Here is a 21170-nt window from a genome sequence, read left to right on the forward strand (position 1 = left end):
CATGACTCTTCCATCTGTTCTAGCTCTAAATAATTCTTCTAATTTATTGTCAAACATGGACCATGTTGGTCTAAACAGGCACCAGTGGTGGAAATTGGTGGGGTGATCATTTTCAGCCATATAGCAGCAAAGTATATCTGCAGGGAGGACCTGAACAAGAGACCTGTACTGCAACAACTCACTTCTTTGTTTGACTGCAGTTATAACCCTCTCTGTGTAACACAAGAAGAATATCCGGGCTCGCAGTCAGACTCAGGGTGATTCAGCAGATTTTCACATAGCACGACAGCTTGCATGTGATACCTATAGTAGTATTAACCAGATAGATTAGACAGCAGGACAGGGCAAAGGAGTTCATGCTGTGTTGACTCTTTGGAGTCAACAGAGTTCCCAAAAGGAAACAGAAGATTACTCTTCTGATGCCAACCTCTGTTTGCTGCCTCATCAGTCACCAGCTACATCCTTTTTCACCAGGTCAAATCCAGAGAAATACCTTTGACAGAAACAGAAAAAAGAACACTTCTATGTCCAGGCATGAAATTCATCAGAAAAAAAAATGTTCTTAAGAAATATCCCCCATCACTAAAGGAAGGGAAGGACAGTTATGAAGGATTTAAGCAGAATTACCCAATACAACATGTATAAAGATGTACAAAACTATGAAATCATAAAGAATTTAAATAAAATTTTGATTGCTATTACAGCATCTTTTTAAATCTTGGAAGCTTTTTGGCAGCTCTGATTATTTTTAGCTAGCAAACAATGAAATTAGGAAACACACAATTTCTGTCACCATAGTTTTCCCAAACAACCATGACCTCTCGTGAGTCTTACATTAGTGCACCATCAGCATTAGTCAGGATTTTTTTTCCTTTAGATGAGAAGTGATTAGACTTAGTTGTTTTAATTAGCTTGAGAAATAGGAGTTTCCCAACAGCAGAGAAGTGTCTGTAATTCTCTTTGTAGGAGGGGCTAAAACCTTTATAATCACACGGCAAAGCTACTGAGAGCTTAGAGAGGGATATACTCCGTACAAGGTAAGCTTTTGGGATTTTGGCATGCATGGGGAATTAGTGCACTTGACACGAAAGTCAGTGAATTGATTTTGTGGATTAAAGTCCTGAATGTGCTTTACTAACTTGGTTATGTGCATCAAATATTTAGTTATTAATCAACTGCTTTCTAGGTACACAGACTCAAGAAAGAGCAATCTAGATTTCAGATGTGTGAATGAAGTGCTTCCTATTTTAGGGAAGATGTCACGCTCCTTACAAGGGGTATATGTTTTGTTGTACCCATTTGCTTTTTGCTGCTGTTAATGCTCCAGCTTTGTTGTTGACATGGTGTTAATAAACATGATGTGAGTATGAACTGGGCACTGCCTGCAGGTTCACTGCATTTGCTGTGCACTGGTTCTGAATGGGGTAGATGCTGTGTGTCTGGGGACAGTTGTTGCTTTAAACTCCTGCAAGAGCTGGGGTTGAACTGAGCAGATATTTTACTCTGTCTCTGTCTGTAGTGACAGCCAGTTTGATGTTACCAAATTAAAATTTAAATTCCATGCCTTCAGGCACTTGCCTGAAGAAATGAGAGGAGTGGAGACTGTTGTGAATGAAACTGAATGCATACATGTAGGGGAAAAAGCCTTCCTGTCACTTTATAGGGGAGCCTAATGGCTACTGGAGAAACTATGGCAATCATTCACCTGATATTGTCTGCCTGATTAAATAGTAAACTGTATCCTGAACTAAGGCCAAAACAAATAGAGCAGTGCATATCACACTCCCTGCTCTTTGGTCAGAACAAAAGACTTTGGGCTGGATGTGGTCTTTGACTTGCATGGTCTCTGACATGGTCTGGTCACTCTTGGTTCACAGTTCTGCTCCACTAACCTGCACATATAAAAGACATCTCAAAGCAAAATGATGCAGTGCAACCTCTCAGTGTATTCTAACTTTTATCTCCTCTGCTGATTTGATGACAGACCTGGATCATCGAGCACTGGTTTCTAACAAATTTTGACCAATGCTTGAGAACCAGTTAGAGACTCAAGGACAGTATTCTGAACCTTCTTCATTTTAGTTCTTACTTCTTTATTGTAGGTAGTAGGAAATCAGACACGTGGAAACATGTCTGGGAAACCAAGGCTGCACTATGTCAATGCACGTGGCCGAATGGAACCCATACGGTGGCTACTGGCAGCGGCTGGAGTTGAGGTTTGTCTATAGTTTTTATACTTCTTATACTAAAAGCATGCGGTAAATATGCATTTTTAATGATCAAAAATGAGACTGAGCAGCAGTTTCAAGTTCTGCACTTAGTGCACAGCAGTGACCAAGCAAACGATGACCACTAACACACCCTTAGCAGGGGACAAGTTGCTGTTTCACTTCCAGGCATCTTGTGCCAAGTCTGCTTTTAACGCAATAAGTGCATCTCCCATGTAGCCACTGAAACAGAACATTTAAAACCACAGCAGCAGAACTTGGTTTCCTAAGCACTGATTACAGCAGTCAAGCACTTTGACTTCTGAAGGCCTCTAGTTAAATCCCCATGTCCAAAACAGCATATATATTATGACTATTACAACGTTGCTTGCTCCTGAAGTACTGTGTATTATAAAACACCCATTAATTGTTTGTATCTGTAATGATTTCTGATATCAAAATGGAGAGGGAGTGTGGGGATCTGTGAGTTTTAAGAGCTGTGTTTTTTTCATCACTGTGATGAGCTGCATGGAGCACATGGTCTCTTCATCCCTGCTTTGGTCAGCTTATGGTAAAGGAACTCTAACATGGCTGTACTGTTGCAGTGCAAATTTACTTGTCCCCCTCCCTGCAACGTCTCTTGCCAGCCCCAAGAACAGAAGAGTCATGGTGGTGGTTTGCTCAGAAGATAGGGCTTTGTGCCTTCTGGTCACCCCAGGGTTAGCCAAAATCTTGCATGCACACAACTATGAAACATGGAGGAGAAGGATGAGGAGAGTAAGGCAAAGGCAAAACATATATTTTTAAACCTGATTTACTTTTTAAAGAAAAAAAATATTTTTTTTTTAAGAAAAAAAAAAGTTTTGTTTTGTTTTGTTTTGTTTTGTTTTGTTTTTTTAAAAGAAAATTCCCAACAGCGCAGCTTTTTGAACCCTCATTGTCTCTTGACAAGCAGAACTTAAAACATGCAGTAACAACATAACTTTTCTTCTTTATTCCCTGAAGTTTGAAGAAGCCTTTCTGGAAACAAAGGATGACCTGAAAAAGTTGCAGACAAGTAAGTTTCCTTCACTTTTTAATTAGATAATAATAATTAGAATTGTTTGTCTTAGGACACCTAAGGAAACTTATGTCTCTTCAAAGGATAATGTAGACTGGATTGAACAGGTGGTATCACAGATGCCCACTGCAGTGAGCATCTCCTCTGGAGCCTGGCCCATGTCCAGGAGGCTTTTGAAGATCTCCAAGGAGGAGACTCCACAGCCTCTCTGGGCAGCCTGTGCCAGTGCTCAGTCACCTGCACAGTAAAGATGTGCTTCCTGATGTTCAGGTGGGCACTCCTGTGTTTCAGTTTGTACCCACTGCCTCTTGCCATATGATAATACATTTTTTGTAATCAGATCATCTTGAAATTCATTAGCATTTTAGGTTGCCTACAAAGCTGTTGTTTTATAATCTGTATGAAACCAGAGTTCCGTATTTCTGAGTTTAACATGTACTTCTGACATGTTCTTGTTTCCTGAGGCAACTGTTCAACTTGCTATCTTTAGCTTCCATCTTTGTGGGACTGATTCTCATATTTCCTCCAAAGGAAAAGACATGTCTGTGCTCAGCTAATCCAGTCCACTCGGCTTTTCAAAGAAATCTGGGCTTGGGTTGGCATTTGCAGCCCCACTGTCCTTCAGGAACAATGAATTTATTCCCCCCTCTGCAACCTGCTAGCTTTCAAAAAGCACAGCAGTATTTTGAGGCATGAGCATAAAAGAAGATAACTTTAATAGCAAACTTTCTGTGCATGCCTACCTTGCAGCGGATACAAAGATGGACACGGCTGGTCAGTTAGCTGAGTCAGGAAATGTGATTCTATGAAACAAATACTCTGACATGCTGCTATGAGCAGTTTCTGGCAGTATTTTGACTTCTTCCTTCCTAGAAAGAGCTTTCTGCAGACTAGTAAGGGACTTACACAGCTATGATCTCACACCAAGAAGTATTTGGCTCTTGCTGGAATCATATGAAACTCCATTCATTATTCCCTGCTTCAGGCCTGTCTGTACAGGTGTTTGTTTCTGTATAATGTCAATATAGTAGTCACAAAGATAAATATTAGCATGTATATTAACGTTATACATTGACAAACCCTTAAATAGTCCAGGTTTCCAAAATACTTAATAGCACATAACAAAAACTGGCTCATTGTGGGTCAGATCCTTCAGTCCTTCCTATCTGTATTAACCACATAAATAAATAAATAAATAAATAAATAAATAAAAAATATGAGTTAGGGCCATGCAGTGCGGGACTTGCCTTTTTCACTGGCTACTGAAAGTTCTGCATTTGGGTCCTTCATCAGAGGTGAATAGACTTCAGGAAGCTGACTGCTATAATAGTCAGTTATTAACATTTCACTAATGGTTCTTGGCTTCATTGGAAGCTACTTCCACACCATGAGAATGAGAAGGTGTACCACAAATCAAAAATAACACGGGCTGGTTCCTTTCCCACATATCTACTGATGGTGCTCATTCAGAGACTAAATATCTCCTTGTCTCGTCCCCTTTTCCCCAGATGGAGACCTGCTGTTCCAGCAAGTGCCCATGGTGGAGATCGATGGGATGAAGATGGTGCAGACCAGGGCCATCCTCAACTACATTGCAGGGAAATACAATCTCTATGGGAAAGACCTGAAGGAGAGAGCACTGTAATGTACCAGTACTACCTTTGTTTGTCAGACTGCAGCCCATGCTACCTCTCTGTGTAACACACGAATATCCCCGGTCACATTTAGACTCGGGGAGATTCAGCAGGTTTTCATGTAGCATGTGTTGAATGTGACTGTTGGTGATGACTACAGTAAGAGTAACCATATAGATAAGATAGGCAGAATGGTGCAAGGGAGTTTGTGAAGAACAGAGGTCAATGAAAAGACCAGAAATCAATCAGAGGTCAATGAAAAGAACAGAGGTCATCAGAAAAATAACCATCAGTACTATAGGGGAGCCATGTTTTTACCTCAAATATTTGTAAATGTTTCAAGTTGATCAGCCCAGGTAAACACATTTCAAGATAATTGTTAGAAATTGTACAGACTCGCTGTTTAAAAGAACATCTGATTTGATTTTTAACATAGGTTTAGATAACACATATGCCAATTCTGTATTGAGTGGTTTGAAAAAAGTTAATGTAGTGAAGTATCATCCCTGGTGAAAAATTAAGAAGCGCAGCCCTATAGTTTTGCAGTTATGTCAGTTCCTTTTGTGCTGCTCAGACCTCTCCTGTGTTTGAATTGACCAACTGGATTTATTCCTTTCCAGAATTGATATGTATGTGGAAGGATTAGCAGATCTGAATGAGTTAATCTCGAGCAATTTCTTCCAACCAGCGGATAAAAAGGAAGAACATCTCGCGAGTGTTATGGACAAGGCCGCAAACAGATACTTCCCAGTCTATGAGAAGGTATGTGGCAAAGATGTAACAGCATAATTAATACTATTTTCTTGAAACTCTGTCCCTGATCTACGCAAACAATTTTTATTCAGGAAAACAGAAAGGACAAATTACCACTTAAATATAAATTCCATGGTTTTGCTGGGAGTAGGACAAGACTCCACAGAGGGGACAGAAGATGTTACAAATCTGGGAGATATGCAGAGCTGCAACAGCCCAGGACACAGTGAAATCCCCAGCTGTCTATATCAGTTGTTGCAGACAAAAGTCCTGATAGCATTGGCTTTTATATGAAATTTCCTTCTGAAGTACAAGACCCTCTGACCATTAGAAGCACTGCACCACACATACAGAACAAGCATTAGAGGTCCATCAGTAAAAAAGGAGGATGGCTAAGCTGGGTGGGTGTTGGAGAACCTGAGGCACAGTACCCCCAGTGCAATATTAACAAAATCAAAGCAGAAACAGGTGAGAAGTAAGGGAGCTACCCATAATTTGAAAAAGTCCAAGATTCTCTTTCTGTGCCCTGTGCTGAGTTCGAGCAACTTGCAAATACTGTGCAGTGATGGTTGTTTTCCATGAAGCTTAGCCTTCAATGCAGCAGCTCTAATTACAAGAGCTACAGAAGTGAAGGCAAGAGGGGTAGACCTGAACTGTCAGGAAAAAAATGAAGAAGAGAAAGGACTGATGTATAATGCTTAGGATGACACTGTGGTCAAATTATCTGTTTGTACTACAGATGTTCTTATTGTGCTTCCTTGCTTCAAGGATAACTCCACGCAGTGTAGGACCTTACTATGAAGATATATTTAATCACACACTTACAAATTACATCTGTTTCTGGTCATTGTTCCTTGTTTTTAGGTTTTGAAAGGCCACGGACAAGACTTTCTTGTTGGCAACAAGCTTAGCAGAGCAGATGTGCAGTTACTTGAAACTATTTTATTGGTAGAAGAGTCCAAGCCTGATATACTTGCCAAATTTCCTCTCTTGCAGGTAATTAGACAATTTTAATGGAAGATAAAGCAGAACCATTGATTTAAACTGGCTGATAAATATGGGGGAGCGGGAGGGTAAGGAAAGAAGGGTTATTTGATTTTTATCTTATTTTTAACAAGCAATTTTAGCCAGCCAGAAATATTGATAGTTATTGCGGCCTTCTGTCACTAGAGCCACCAGGGCACTTAAAGGGATAATACGATGAAGCTGATGATTCTACGTTAGAATCATAGAATGATAAAATATCTTCCTGAGTTGGAAGGAATCCACAAGGATCATTGAATCCAACTCCTGGCTCCACACAGGAACACCCAAAAATCTGACCATATGCCTGAAGCATTGTCCAAATGCTTCTTGAGCTCCAGCAGGCTCGGTGCCACGACCACTGCTCTGGGGAGCCTGTCTTAGTGCCCGACCACCCTCTCAGTGAAGATGCTTTTCCTGATACCCAACTTAAAACTCCCCTGTCCCAGTTTCATGCCATTCCCTCGGGTCCTGTTGCTGTCCCCAGAGAGCAGAGCTCAACGCCTGCCCCTTCTCTCCCCTCGTGAGGGAGCTACAGGCTGCCATGAGACTTCCCCCAGCCTGCTCTGCTCTGGGCTGAACAAACCAAGGGACCTCAGCTGTCCCTCATACATCTTCCCCTCTAGACCTTACACCATCTTGGTTGCCCTCCTTTGGATGCTTTCTAATAGTTTTATGTCCTTTTTACACTGTGGTGCCTCAAACAGCACACGGTACTCCAGGTGAGGCTGCACAAGTGCAGAGCAGAGCAGGGCAATCCCTTCCCTCAACTGGCTAGCAGTGCTGTGCTTGATGCACCCCAGGACCCCTTTTGGCTGGCAGGGCACACTGCTGTCTGATGCTTAGCTTGCCATTGACCAGAAGCCTCAGATCCCTTTCCATGGGGCTGCCCTCCAGCCTCAACAGCTCTTCCTAATTTGCTATCATTAGCAAACTTTCTTAGGTAGTATGCATTTGAGTCCTGTGTCCTGATGATTTATAAAAATGTTGAAGAGAAATGGGCCTAAAACGAAGCCCAGGGGAACCCCACTAGTGATTGGCCACCAGCCTCATGTGACCACATTTACTATAATCCTTTACTATAATCTGCAGGATCAACCTGTGATGTTACTTTTACTGCATGGGTAGCATCTAAATGTCTGACAGTTACCATCATTCTTAAGTATAGTGCTGTTTTATTTTTGTTTTGTAGAGTTTTAAAGCAAAAACAAGCAATATCCCCAACATAAAGAAATTCCTGCAGCCTGGCAGCCAGAGGAAACAACCCATCCAAGAAAAAGATATACCAAGACTGATGCAAATTTTCCATTGAGCAGCAACCCAAACCCACAGAAACTCTATTTCATTTTCTCTGTATTTGCTGAGAATAGAAAAGTAAAACTAATGAAAATAGTTAGTTTTTTGATTACTCTTCAGCCTACTGCAGACACATTCAAAGTGAATCTACAAGAACACACCAGGAAATAAAATCATTAACTGAACTAGGGGCTACACCGTATGAAACAAATTGTCTAAAATACTTAAGAGATTACCTGAAATAAAGTCTCACTATTTACGTTTTTAAAAGTATGTTCAATGACTTCTTGCTGCTACTTATATACTGAAGGGGTCCCTTGTTCCTTCTGGCAACCGTAGTGTTGCTGGAATAGGAAGGGGGCTTAGCCCAAACAGTGGGCAATGTGCCCTTCCTGGGAAAAGCCAAGCGAAGCCTGCAGATTCTGGCTTGATGGAGATGAAATGTTTGGATTCAGCTTTCTTCTGAACTTAATATTCCTTGTCTTGGAGTATGTTGGGATCAGCGGTCCTACCGCACTTCTGTTTTGTCACTAGCTGTTCAAACTCTTGTATGGTAGCTTCACCAACATCTCCTTTAACAGACAGCCTGCTGTAGCAGCTTAGAGCACTTTGCACACATTTAATGGAAAGATGATTGCTTGTAGCCAGCTGTGAAGTTGAAAAACTATTATCAACAGAGGAAGGAGGGCTCTGGCTGGTGTCAGAATCATAAAATCATACAGGCTGGAAAAGACTTCCAAGATCATCTGGTCCAACCATCCCCCTACCACCAATATCACCCACTAAACCATGTCCCTATGCTACCAGGACTTTGGCATTTGGAATTCTGTTTTGACTGATGTTAATTCATATTAAACTCGGTTATGAACTGTGCATTGCAATCACTGAAATCCAGGCTAGCAAGAAAGCTGAATACATAAACAGGCATTCTCTACATCAACCTGTTGTATGCAGCTGCCAACACCCTAAAAACAATTGCTCTGGCACTGCCAGCCTGAGATTGCAGCCTCTGAGCAATAAAACTCCTGCTATCTCTCACCTACTGACTTTTGAAGTAAAACACCAGACACCTGAAACCACAGGTTTCTGCACAAGCGTAACAGAGAGCCTCTGCCCCCCTGCAGCAGAAGCGTCCCACCCTCCTCCGGAGCCCATCCCCTCGGCTGCAGGGGCGGAGCAGCGGGGTCTGGATTGGGCTCAGGATCAGGCCCAGGACTGGGAGAGTGATCGGGAAAGGGATCGGGATCAGTCGGTGCAGCAGAGGCTCGGTCCGGAGGGTAGGGGTGGCGGTGGGCTGGGGGGACCAGGGTGGGGGGACGTGAGCCCGGTTTGGGGTCAGAGGCAGAGGCCGTGGCGGGGTCGAGGGGTCCGCTGCTCGGTAGGGTGGGCAGAGAGCACAGAGCTGCTGCTCTTTGTGGATAAGTTTTAAAATCTCCAGGGGTGATTCACCTTTCGCCTCTTGCGAGTGTCTCTTCCAGCTTGGGTGGTGGGAGGAATATTTCTCCATGCCGAGCGTTTGGCCTGGAGCCCAGTAGAAACCCCACACTGGTAAGCAATTATGGTCTTCTGACAGCCTGCAGAGCGAGTCGGGCACAGTGTTAGGAGGTTGAGCTGTGCGGGAGCTGTGTGCGAGGAGCCAGGCCTTGCGAGGAGCTGCCTGGGGGACACGTCAAGCTAGGAAGAAAGTTTAAGATCAGGCAGGTTACGAACATATGCTAAAGTTCGCTTATTTGCTTCACACTGGAAGGCCAGTGCCTGAATTGTTTGGGACAAAATAACTTTATTTAAAAACAAACAAACAAACCAAAAACAGAGATCGCAGCGGTAGCTGTCACTCTGGCACCTGCCTAGCTGAAGCCTGAGGAAGGTCTCGTGCACTAGGACATCTAGAAGGTTAAGGATTTCTCTTCAAGTCCATTATTATTCAAAAAATAATTTACCAACCTTGCTCCTGTTTCGTGACTCATTTGCTTCTCAGAGGAATGCTTGTTGCAGTGCAGTAACAGAATCACTGCAGTACTTTGCCACCACAAGGAAATGTTCAGCCTAAACCCCAAAGCAGTGCAATTTCTGGAAGATCTAAGCTTTTTCTCACCTGCACAAAAGACTCAGCCCTAAGCCAGCCCCAGAAAGGAAATGTGATGGACAAGTACAGCTTATGTCGATACTAGGACTTTTTCTTGCTGACATATCATCAGCTGTTCAGGTTTTCTTTCTTTTTTTTTTTTTTTTCTTTTTTTTTTTTTTGGAGTGAGGCACTGAGCTGACACTGGCAAGCAAGATGGATGTTTTTTTACTAGCTCTTCTTCTGCTTTGGGTTCAGGGAACTTTGTTCTTTCTGCTTAAGCAAGCCTGTCTTTGCAGTGTATTTCTCACATTTACTCCAAATGCTGGAGGTGGGAGTCCTTGTCCAGTGCTTGTCCAGGCTGTGAAGGGCCCAAGTGCAGCTCTCCTCTCAGATGGAGTGGAGTTGATACTCCCTGAGCATGAAGGAATTAAGTATTTTTGAAGTACCAAAGTTTGAGAGCTTTTCATGTGGTGTAGTGTAACTCATGTGCTTATGGGACCTAGAAATGTAGTGTAGGGCATGTAGGGAAGGTGGTTGTAATAAGGCACTTCTCTAAATGCCTTGTCTATGCACTCTGTTGCTGTTCAGGTATTAGTTAGGTATCTGGCAGCTGTAGACTGATGAAAACTAAACATAAGACATAATCAAGTCTTCATTATCAAGTACATTTTTATGTTAAAGGAGAACTTTGCTGGAAGAGACTGAGGTGTCTGTGAATACAGGTATTGCCAGGGCTGGGTGTAAGCTGAGCAGAGGTTTTGAGGAGCATATTTTGGACTGGGGTGCCACAGTTTTGCAAAGCAATGGCTGTTCCTTACAGGGCATGTTGAAGGTACCACCCAACACAAAGGAGTTCAGTGGAGAAGACCTGACATGCAGTCTCCCCACTCACTGTTATACTGTTCATTTGTGCATCTTCATTGACAGCTTTGGTATTGTGGCCAGGGTTTCTACTTTGTGGCTCAGATGAGTGCTGTAAAGTCTGTACTCGAGTAATTGAACATGTCTGTAAAGAGATGAAACCTTGGTTTAATGATGAAACACTCTGCTAATCAGTCTGTGAGTTTGTCCTATTACCAAATCTGTTTTTATCTTCTGGTGATAAGAGTACAGTGATAACTTTGTTTTCTGCACCAGACAAGCTCCCCTTGGCTGCCAGGTTCAAACTACAGCATGTGAGTGTACCTGGTGTTAGTGAGACTTTGGAAGAACAATGTTTTAATCCCCATGCCATTATCTGGTGGCCTTGCTGCTGGGAGCATTGATCAGGCTTTATCTATCCAATGGAGATCGTGGTCTCATTTGTTTGGTTTCAGCCTTAATTTTAAGTTTTCAGAGCCAGCAGGATATACATCCCTGTTTGAGTTTAACTGTTATCCATAAGATTGGAACAGGTCTTGAAGTCAGTCCATGTGCTCTATAATGGATATATTGTGATTTGGCTAATGGTCAAAACAACTAGCTAAATATGGATATTAGCAGGCATGGTGGAATATATCTTGCTGTTATAAGCTCGTGCTTGTAAAGGCACAGCAACATAGAGGCCTGAAACTTCATAATGAGAGAGGTAAAAGTAAATGGCTATCCTAAACTCGATGTTCTCACAAGCAGTTTCACATAGTACATTTTCTAGTCTGATATGACTTGGATGCTGTCACAAAACCCAACACCTACTGAATAGATTGAATCACTGTGAGGTTATTCTGTCACGATTCCATGTTGAATCGCTGCATGTTCTTCTGGTGATGTGCCCTAATGTTTTTTTCTTCCACTAAATCCACAGGAACCTTGGTTGCGTCAAGCCTGAATATCTAGGATTTGATTGCCCTTCTAGTTTCACATTCATCCAACTGTATTTAGTCGTTTGGAATGGATCATTTTATATACAAATAAAAATAATAATAAAAAAATAAACTATTTCATATATCTTCTTGAATTTGTCAGAAAGAACAACTCTGAAATCATGGCGGGGAAACCTAAGCTGCACTATACCTGTGGAAGGGGGAAAATGGAGTCAATCCGATGGCTGTTAGCAGCAGCTGGGGTTGAGGTTTGTACCTTTTTTAAACATTCATTATTTTAATAAAGTGATCCGATTAATCTGTGATTAAAATATGGATTCTGTTTTGGAAAGATTTTCAATGTACATCTCTGCTTAGAGATATGCACAACATCACATTGTGATGCAGAATGCTTAGATTCAGTGACATACTCATACTGCATTTAAGATATTCTTTGATTTTAATATACAAAAATAATAAATTATTCATTTTTGAAACATACTTTATGCCGTCAAGATCTTAAATCACTGCTTATACTGTTTATAAGGTTTTCTGAATGCAAATTCTGAATTCCCCATGTCTTATGATTGGTCTCCACTGAAAGATCATGCATACCACATGAAGAACTTAGTGCAATCTCCAAACAAAGTGGTTTTCTTTTGTTGGTCAGGACCTGACTCGGATAAATCAGCAAAGCTGCCCTGAAGCCAGTGGAGGGCTATCTTAGATTTGCATCAGCTGAAAGCTGTCCTAAGGCATCTTAATTTCTACATTCACTTTTTTGTTTGAATATAGTGGTTTGAAACTATTTTCTCAGAAACTTTCTATATTCCATTGGAAATGAATGTCTTTTTTAATGGTGCTTATTCATTGTGAGTGTTGCTGACAGAGAAGCTGAAGATCACGAGTGCTGAGGAAGCAGAGATCTTGCCCTCAATGAATTGTCCTCTTCATTTAAAAAGTAAAAAAACAAACCAAAACAAAACAAAACAACAACAACAAAAACATATATACAACAGCAGGGGGAAAGAGAGGGGTAAATACTGTGTATGAGAGGCATAACTTGTTAAAAATTTCAGAGTCCAGCTACCAGACTCCCTGCCACTTTCCCATTGTCTTTGGAGTTACACAATGGTGTTTTCTGTCTTTGCTTTTCAGTTTGAGGAACAATTCATAGAAAAAAATGAACACCTAGAAAAACTACGCAAAGGTGAGTCTGTAAACAGTCCCCTAAACGTAAGCTCACACCAATATAACAAAAGGAGTACTTCTTCTGACTTTGTTAGCCCGAGGCGAGATTTCTGTAAGATCTCCAGTGCGATGTGACCTGTAAAGAGGTTTGAGAGACCTGGTTGCATTGCAGAAGCTTTAGATTGCTCAGCATTAGAAATGTCTTGGTATGCTACAGATAATCTTTCTCAGAATTAACGTAGTACTACAGCTGCATGAGAAGTTTGCTTCTTTTGTCTCCAGATGGAGACCTGCTGTTCCAGCAAGTGCCCATGGTGGAGATCGATGGGATGAAGATGGTGCAGACCAGAGCCATCCTCAGCTACATAGCAGGGAAATACAACCTCTATGGGAAAGACCTGAAGGAGAGAGCCTGGTATGGTAACTGTACACACCATCTTCACTCATACTTTTCCACTTTTTTTAACATACAAGAAAAAAGTATTGCTTTGAAATGTCTGCATGTAGACATGCAAAAAATTTGCTAGCACTTAGTCCCTTCAGATCCAGGGGCTGGGTAAGAAGACTGTGATTGAGAAATGATTGTTTGTTGTCAACATAATGAGAAAGTTATGCCTGCTTTCAGGCTCATTTGAACTCACAGAGCAGAAGTGGTTTAAGTTGCTGGGCAACTGGAGGACCATAAGGCAATTGTAATGGCTAAGGTTGCTTTTCGGTGGGTTTATTTTTTTTAGATGGAAAACAGTAGGGAAAACTACAGCTGCCTGGAGACACTGAAGTGCTTTGAAAACAAAAATAAAGAAATGCTCAGTGACTTAATGTCCCTGAAAGTTGAACCATTTGTTTCATAATATTCCTTTACCGTGTAAACTGTGGATACTTTTCGTTGTCAAAAGAACTAATGAAAAACGAAAAGTCATCACTCTTAAATAAACAAATCATGGAGAATGAAGTCCTTAACCTAATTGACTGCCACTGACAGTGAAAGGTTTATTCGGTAAAAATGGAGAGACAGCTCCAGAGATAGTGTTATTATGGTTATTATGGACAGTAATATCTCATCTGGAGTACTGCGTTCAGCTCTGGAGCCCCCAGCGTAAGAAAGACATGGACCTATTCGAGGTGGTCTGGAGGAGGGCCACGAGGATGATCAGAGGGCTGGATAAGGGGTAATAGCTTTAAACTAAAAGATGGTAGGTTTAGATTAGATATAAGGAAAAGAACTGTTCACCATGAGGGTGGTGAGGCCCTGGCACAGGTTGCCCAGAGAAGCTGTGGATGCCCCATCCCTGGAGGTGTTCAAGACCAGGCTGGATGGGGCTTTGGGCAACCTGGTCTGGTGGGAGGTGTCCCTGCCCATGGCAGGGGGGTTGGAACTGGGTGGTCTTTAAGGCCCTTCCAACCCAAACCGTTCTGTGATTTAAACTGGCAATTGGCAGCCATTTGCTGTCTGAATCCTTTTCTGATCAGACCTCAAAACTATTTTCTCCTGTAGAGTGGTTTGCATACATGTTCTTTTCTCCCACAGCATAGATAAATAGAATATCAGTGGAAAACAATGTGAACTCTACTTTGCATCAGCTGTACTGTAGTTTATACTGTGTTGCAGACACTGTGGGTCTGTTTATAAAGATCTGTGCTTTGGAAGAAAGAAACCTGAGCTGGAATCAAAATGGAAGAACAAGGAAATGAACCAGTGTCTTACGCTGAATTCACTAATAAGCATAATACTCAGTGATCCATTCAGCATTGTTGTTTCAGAAAAATAACCAACATGGAATGTTCACATGATCAATGCTAAATTAAAATGTTTCAGGATTGATATGTATGTGGAAGGAACAACAGACCTGATGGGAATGATCATGCAGCTCCCTTTGCAGTCAGCCGAGATGAGAGAAAAGAATCTTGCCTTAATCATTGAACGAGCTAAGACCAGATACTTTCCTGTTTATGAAAAGGTAAGTGATGAATCAGCATGAGTCCACATAGCAGGCTCCCCATATAATCTAAAGGCAGGTTGTGACACATCACCTGGGGCTGTGTGATGGAAATTGCATTCAGGAATGGGAAAAGAAGGCCATGAAATAATACTGGGCTGATCTCAATACTGAGCATCTTTACTGTCCTTAAGACTCCTCAGAGGGCAAATTCTACTTGTTATGAGGAAAGACTGGACTTCAATTATTTACACCTAGCTTAGTAACTGGTAGCTTACAGCATTTTGCACAAATGTCCCATTTAAATACCTGTGCCAGCCTTCAGAACTTACTTTCTAAAAGTGTACACGCTCTTGCTGTTGAAAGTTAAATCTAACTGTGCATTATAATTAGTGACCTAATTCTGTGATCTTTCTCAAACCCATTGCTTTTGTAGAATTCACCTAAAGATTATTATTGTCCTTTTCTAAATTGCTTTTAGGGCATCCTTAGGCATGCAACAAATAGGTTCTGCAAACAGGATGCATCTAGCTTAAAAGCATTAAAGCAATTATCTACTGGCTGGCACGCACTAAGGAGGTGGCCTCTGATGAGCCACGAGGTGAAGCATTAGTATGCTTACTGCACTCGTGAAGCACATGAAGAGCCCCTCTTGGCTATGCAAGAGTTGGTCAGGAGGGGAAGATTTCTCCGCTGCTCCCCGGAACATAGCCTTGGTGTTGCCATTTCCTACCAACTTGCTGTTTGTTTTGTTTTTCCTTTTAGAAACTCTTATTTTTGTGTGTGTGTTTATTAACATTTTACCTTTTTGAATTCAGTTAGCGATGATTCCCGTCTCACTTTCCTGCTCCTGTTTGCACCCAACACGACGGTGCTGTGCAGACTTTCTCACAGCCCTTTCTCACCGTGTAGTGGTTTCCTCCAAGTCTGTGCCAAGGGTACACAGCTGCATTGGTTCAGAGCTGGGGTGGGTGCCTGGCTCAATCCCTCATTCCCTAGGAGGAATATGGGGAGAGGCTATAGAGGAGATCAGGGATATATGGGGGTTTCAAGAGCAAATTCGTCATGGGATCTGCTACTAAGAGCTAGCTCTGGGAAATCAGAATTACTTTGGAGGGTTGTTTATACAACTTTCTGGGACACAGAAATATGCCCTTTTTCTAATGTCTTTGCTCCTGCATGAAAACATCTGGCATCTATTTGGGAAATTTCTAATTTGTGTCACATGGAACAAACCACATTGTCTGTTACTTCATGTACCATTCAAAACAAACAAACAGAAAAACAGGACTTGGTGCAGTTTTGTGTGCGTCTTTATCAGAGCCTTAGGTTGTGCACGCAAAACGCACAGAAGCTGCCCTGTGATGAGACTGCACATCAACTACGTAAGCCAGTGCTCCTGTAATCACACAACTGCATTTCCATAGCAGTATATCCAGTGGAATACTGTGCTGGGAGAGACTGATCGCACACAGCAATTTTTCAAAGATTTGAGGTCTGGTAACATAAAGAAAATTTACTAAAAAAAAAAAAAGGCAAAATTACATTACGTTATTCTCCAAACCTGTGCCTACTTGCCACAGGCAATTGTTATGGTATATCTAGTGTGTGTGCCTAGTGGGGGAAAGTCTTTAAAATAGTCCTTATTCACTGGTGTTGGACACAGCTAAACTTTGCATGATTTTTAACCTAGCTAATTTCATCAGAATGATTAGTAACTTTCCTTCTGTACCGGCTGCTTAAGTAGTATTCGTTGATTTGGCAGGCTTTGCAGTCCATACATTACACTGTCCTGACAGTAAAACTTCCGTAGCTAAAAGTAATGAAGGAATTGGCTCTGGGGACACAGGCTGGTGCCCTAGTCTCAGTGCATGCTTCCTAGTGGAGTGTAGCATCAGTGCAGTGTAGGCACAGATGTGTTTTCTTCTGCTTCAAGGGTGGTAATCTTCAAGAGGAGGGTAAGCTGGAGAGCTGGTAACTGCTTTGAATTGTTGTGCAACAACATTCGCTGCAAATTGTGTGTTACAGCTGCTAGTAGCTTTGCAGGGCTGTGGTTCTGGCATCAGCAGGCTGCCAAGAGAATCCTTCAGTACAGGATGAAGGGTGCAAAGGCTGCGTTCCTTGGCTCCTGACCTACTTCAGACTGTAACCAGAAGTCTCACATTTGGCTGAAAACAACCAAGCAACTCCTCCACTCCACAGGCATTCATAGTTTTTTTTCTAAGATTTTGAACTGGGGCATTCACTAGTTTTGAAAATAGCTCATTGTTAGGGTGTAGCAGCAGCAGTTCAGGCTGTGCTGCCAAATCTGAGGCTCTGGAGATTTCCCTAGTTGACTGCTGAATAATATTCTGCTGCTTCCTGCGGGGACAGTTTAACCATCTGGGAATTTAGGGGCTGTTTCTTCTTTTTTATTTTATTTTTATCAAAGTACATTACAGCTAAGCTGTCTTAACTACCTCTTCCAATTACTCCAGTCCTGCTTCTCTTCTGTGATTTGAGTCTTTCTTGTGGGACAGCAACCTGGGGTGACAGGTTAGAGTGAGTGATAAGCCCAGATACACTGAAACATGAGTTCTGGTTCCATATTTTTTGTCATGAGAATACCTACTTTCTATCTTCGTAAGTCCTCGTATGGATTTGCTGTGCTGTGTATTTCTGTAGAAATCTGTCTGTAATAAAACATCTAGCTAAAATGATTGCATCCTTATTATTTTTATTATTATTATTATTATTATTATTATTTGTTCATGTTTTGTAGGCCTTAAAAGACCATGGTCATGATTATCTTGTTGGCAACAAATTTAGCTGGGCAGACATCCATCTGCTGGAAGCCATTCTAATGGTAGAAGAATGTAAGCCAGATATACTGTCTGCATTCCCTCAGCTACAGGTTAGTGATCATCTCATCTCAACACAGAACGTAACAAGCAAATTTCACGGCCCAGGTCTGAAAGCTAATTGATGTTTTTTGAAGTGTTGTGCTACATTGCTGGTAGCTCTCTGATCTACCACTGACTGTAACAAGCTGAACCCACTCACAGTGCTGCCCCCAGAGCTGCTGGGGGCTCACCTTTCTCCAGCTCTGCAGCCCGCAGTTGTTCTCAGCTGGGAGGAATTCACTTACCATAAGATCACAGAATTATTAAGGTGGAAAAGACCTCTAATATCATCTAGTCCAACATTTAACCTAGTACTGAAGTACACCTCTAAACCATGCTACCAAGTTCTGCACCTACATGTCTCTTGAAAACCTCCAGGGATGGTGGACTCAATTGCTTCCCTGGACAGCCTGTTCTAGCACCACACAATGCTTTCAGTAAAGGAACTCCTCCTAATATCCAACCTAATATCCTACCGACTCTACCAATTCAGGCCTGCCACTGCTGCTTCCATGTCTTCAAGCACAGCAGTGAGCATCAGGAGGGGAGGTCCACAGCTTGTTACGTCTGCAGTTCCCATCCTTCTGCTTTTGCCAGCAAAGTTACATTTGGAAGAAATCATATACAATTACAGAATCTGGTGTGTTCCTTTTTTCTTGTCTTTTGTGGTGTTTAATATAATTTATATATATATGTATATAAAGTTAAAAATGGAGAGTGTTGAGCTGTCTATAAGTACCAATAACTCTCTGCTAAATAGGTATGGCTGAGAAGTAAAAAATCCAAGTCATCTGATTTTTAAGCTATAAAGGATTATAATATCATCACTCTCACCGGCTTTCTTGCTTCTTGTTACAGGCTTTTAAAGGAAGAATAAGCAACATTCCAACAATCAAAAAATTCTTGCAGCCTGGCAGCCAGAGGAAGCCACCAGCAGATGACAAGTATATTGCTAATGTGAGGAAAATATTCAATATCTAATTATGTGGCTGCTGAAGATAACACAACTATAGCATATTACCTGAGCTGTGCCTTATAAGTGCAAACTGTGTAGATGTATTCTGTGGCTGTAGTATTAATCTTTGAAAGAGAAGATAGTTTAGACTGGGATAAAAGGCTGTAGGACATGTTGATTTTACAAGGTAGTATTTTATTACCACCAGTTTTTACTACCACCAGCTACATGAAATAAAATATGCTAATATTCTATGTTTACTTAATTGCAATATTTCCAAAATTCAGTGTCCCCATGTTCTTTTTATTTGCTGTCTGTACTTTTAGAACTACAGTTAAAAGCTATATAAATAACAAATATAAATTAGAACTCGTGATTTATGGGTGAAAGCAAGAAACTATTTTAATCCTCACATGAATCTCTTAGAAGAGATTTTGTTTCACTGAAAGATCAAAGTACATTTGTCTAATTAGTCCCATGTAGTTTTCATCCGTGCTACTTACACCCTTGCTCCTCGTCTTGTTGCTTGGCTGGATTGCCCAGCAGGGAAAATGCTGCTTGACTTCGGTAAGATTTCATTTTCCCCAGCTACTTCTAAAGTAAAGAGAACTCTCAAGAGAACTGTGAGGCTGCTTACCTTTTCTGTAAAAGAGTTTATGAATGCTTTAAGCACTTTTGGGATAAAACTTGTTTCAGATTCTTTACCCTAATTTCACAGGAACCATCACTGTCACAAATAGTACCATAAACAATTCCTTCCTTCCTTTTTTTTTTTTTTCTTTCTCAGTAGGACTCAGACTGGTGAGGCAGAGAAGCCAGTGTAGAGACAGTGTTAGCCCAGCAGTTACCTCTTTTTCTCACTTGTTTAGGAGCCACATATTGTACCTCAGGTACAAACTGGAACAACCCCCTCACCTAGTCACTACCCACATTAGCTCCTAGCACTTTTTTATTTAGATCACCTGCTAGCTGGCAGCAGCAGTTTGAGCTGCTGCACCTCTGTTCCAAAGCAATGCAATAGTTACTGAACCCCTGCAGGGTCTGACACAGGGCATCGCCTCTGCATGCTGTGAGTGCTTGTGGTGGTGTTCCCTCCCCAACCACCCGCTTAAGCAGAGCATCTGGCCTAAGCAGGTAACATCAGTGGCAGTCCTGATGGATGTCTGGTCGTGATGGCTGTATCCTGGATTCAGGAGAGACAGAAGACAAATAGGCAAGGGCTAATTTGAGCAGTGCATCCCCCTCCCAACTATAGTGCTGGCCAAATTAAGAAGGAAGTCCAACTCAAGCTCAATTTGGAACAAACTAACACCTGAATGCAAATATGACCAAGAGTCAATCATCTCATCTTATAAACAGTGAGCAATCCGAGAGCCTTTTGAGCTCTCCTGGCACAGCAGGGACACCTCCCAGGGTTACTTCTGCAGATTGAGAAGACCATTATTGCCACAGGTTGGCTGTTAAGCAGACTGGGAAAGTAACAGCATGCTAACGTGCTGTAATGGTGCTTTGTGATCAAACTTTACACTGGCTAAGTAGCATAAAGGGTTTGTGTAATGCATATAAACCTTTAGACATAAGCTGTTGACCAAGTCTGGGACTAGAAGTGGATTCAGCCACACCTCTCTAGGCTCCTTTCCTCTTCAGCTCATGGAGTTTAGAAAGCAATGGGGTCCACTCTGAACCTCCAGACTAAACAGGATGGCCTCCTTGATGTAAAATCGCCTAACCCAGTTCCTCACATAGTCTCTATGTAGCGTATGATGTCTTTCATTTAGTGTCTTTGAGTTGTATATAGCGTCTTTTACATAGTGTGCAACTAAGTGTATCGTCCAGCTATAATCAGGTGTACCTCGACATATGTTAAATCATATCAATAAACCATATTGCTACTTCTCTTTTCTGAGTGAAGTGCACATCATTTCTTCCTGCGGCAATGCTCAATCCCCTATGGACACAAATCCCCTAGGGATACAGGACACTTGCTGAGATCACTGCTTACTTGGGCTGCACAGAAATTTAGGCAAAAGCTTCTGGATTACAGTTGGGCTTGGAGTCTAGCCCCTGTCCCCACAGGCTAATTCTGAGAATGTATGAATGGCTCAACTCTGTAGATGCTAAAAAATATAAAATCTTATTACACTGAGGATCTAGCAGGCAACTGCAGGATGGTGTCCACATTTCAGCAGTAGGTTGCCAAAACTTTTTTAGTAGAGCTTAATGTAAGGTGGGACTCTTCTGTATCTACAGACAAATATCCAAATCAGCATTGGTCACCTAAGTTTGTAATTACGGTACATAACAGTTCAATTCCCCTGACCTGTCTTAAAGTTATAATTCAGGATTAAAAAAAAAACAAACACATTTTACCTGTCTCGCTGCC

General features: G+C 41.8%; 1 protein-coding gene across 1 annotated transcript; it reads left to right on the top strand.

The window, feature by feature from the left end:
• The first annotated feature begins 325 nt into the window (after window positions 1-325).
• Window positions 326-20685, top strand: LOC311433255 (uncharacterized protein). The gene is made up of 14 exons (XM_084512178.1): window positions 326-1037; window positions 2103-2216; window positions 3213-3264; window positions 4776-4908; window positions 5522-5663; window positions 6519-6650; window positions 7870-7986; window positions 9210-9250; window positions 11986-12091; window positions 12981-13032; window positions 13296-13428; window positions 14830-14971; window positions 17712-17843; window positions 18691-20685. Exons 2-14 carry the CDS (start codon window positions 2130-2132, stop codon window positions 18811-18813), a joined length of 1392 nt encoding a protein of 463 aa, XP_084368304.1. The 5' UTR covers window positions 326-1037; window positions 2103-2129; the 3' UTR covers window positions 18814-20685.
• The last annotated feature ends 485 nt before the right edge of the window (window positions 20686-21170 follow it).

Source organism: Aythya ferina, assembly GCF_964211825.1.
Source record: "Aythya ferina genome assembly, chromosome: 3".
In the NCBI taxonomy this organism is placed as follows: Eukaryota; Metazoa; Chordata; class Aves; order Anseriformes; family Anatidae; genus Aythya; species Aythya ferina.

Bases quoted from the DNA above. Each gene is read 5' to 3' on its own strand.
- LOC311433255 (XM_084512178.1), top strand. From the start codon at position 2,130: ATGTCTGGGAAACCAAGGCTGCACTATGTCAATGCACGTGGCCGAATG. The intron at 4,909-5,521 runs GTAATGTACCAG...ATTCCTTTCCAG, and splicing joins GACCTGAAGGAGAGAGCACT to AATTGATATGTATGTGGAAG. The intron at 13,429-14,829 runs GTATGGTAACTG...AAAATGTTTCAG, and splicing joins GACCTGAAGGAGAGAGCCTG to GATTGATATGTATGTGGAAG.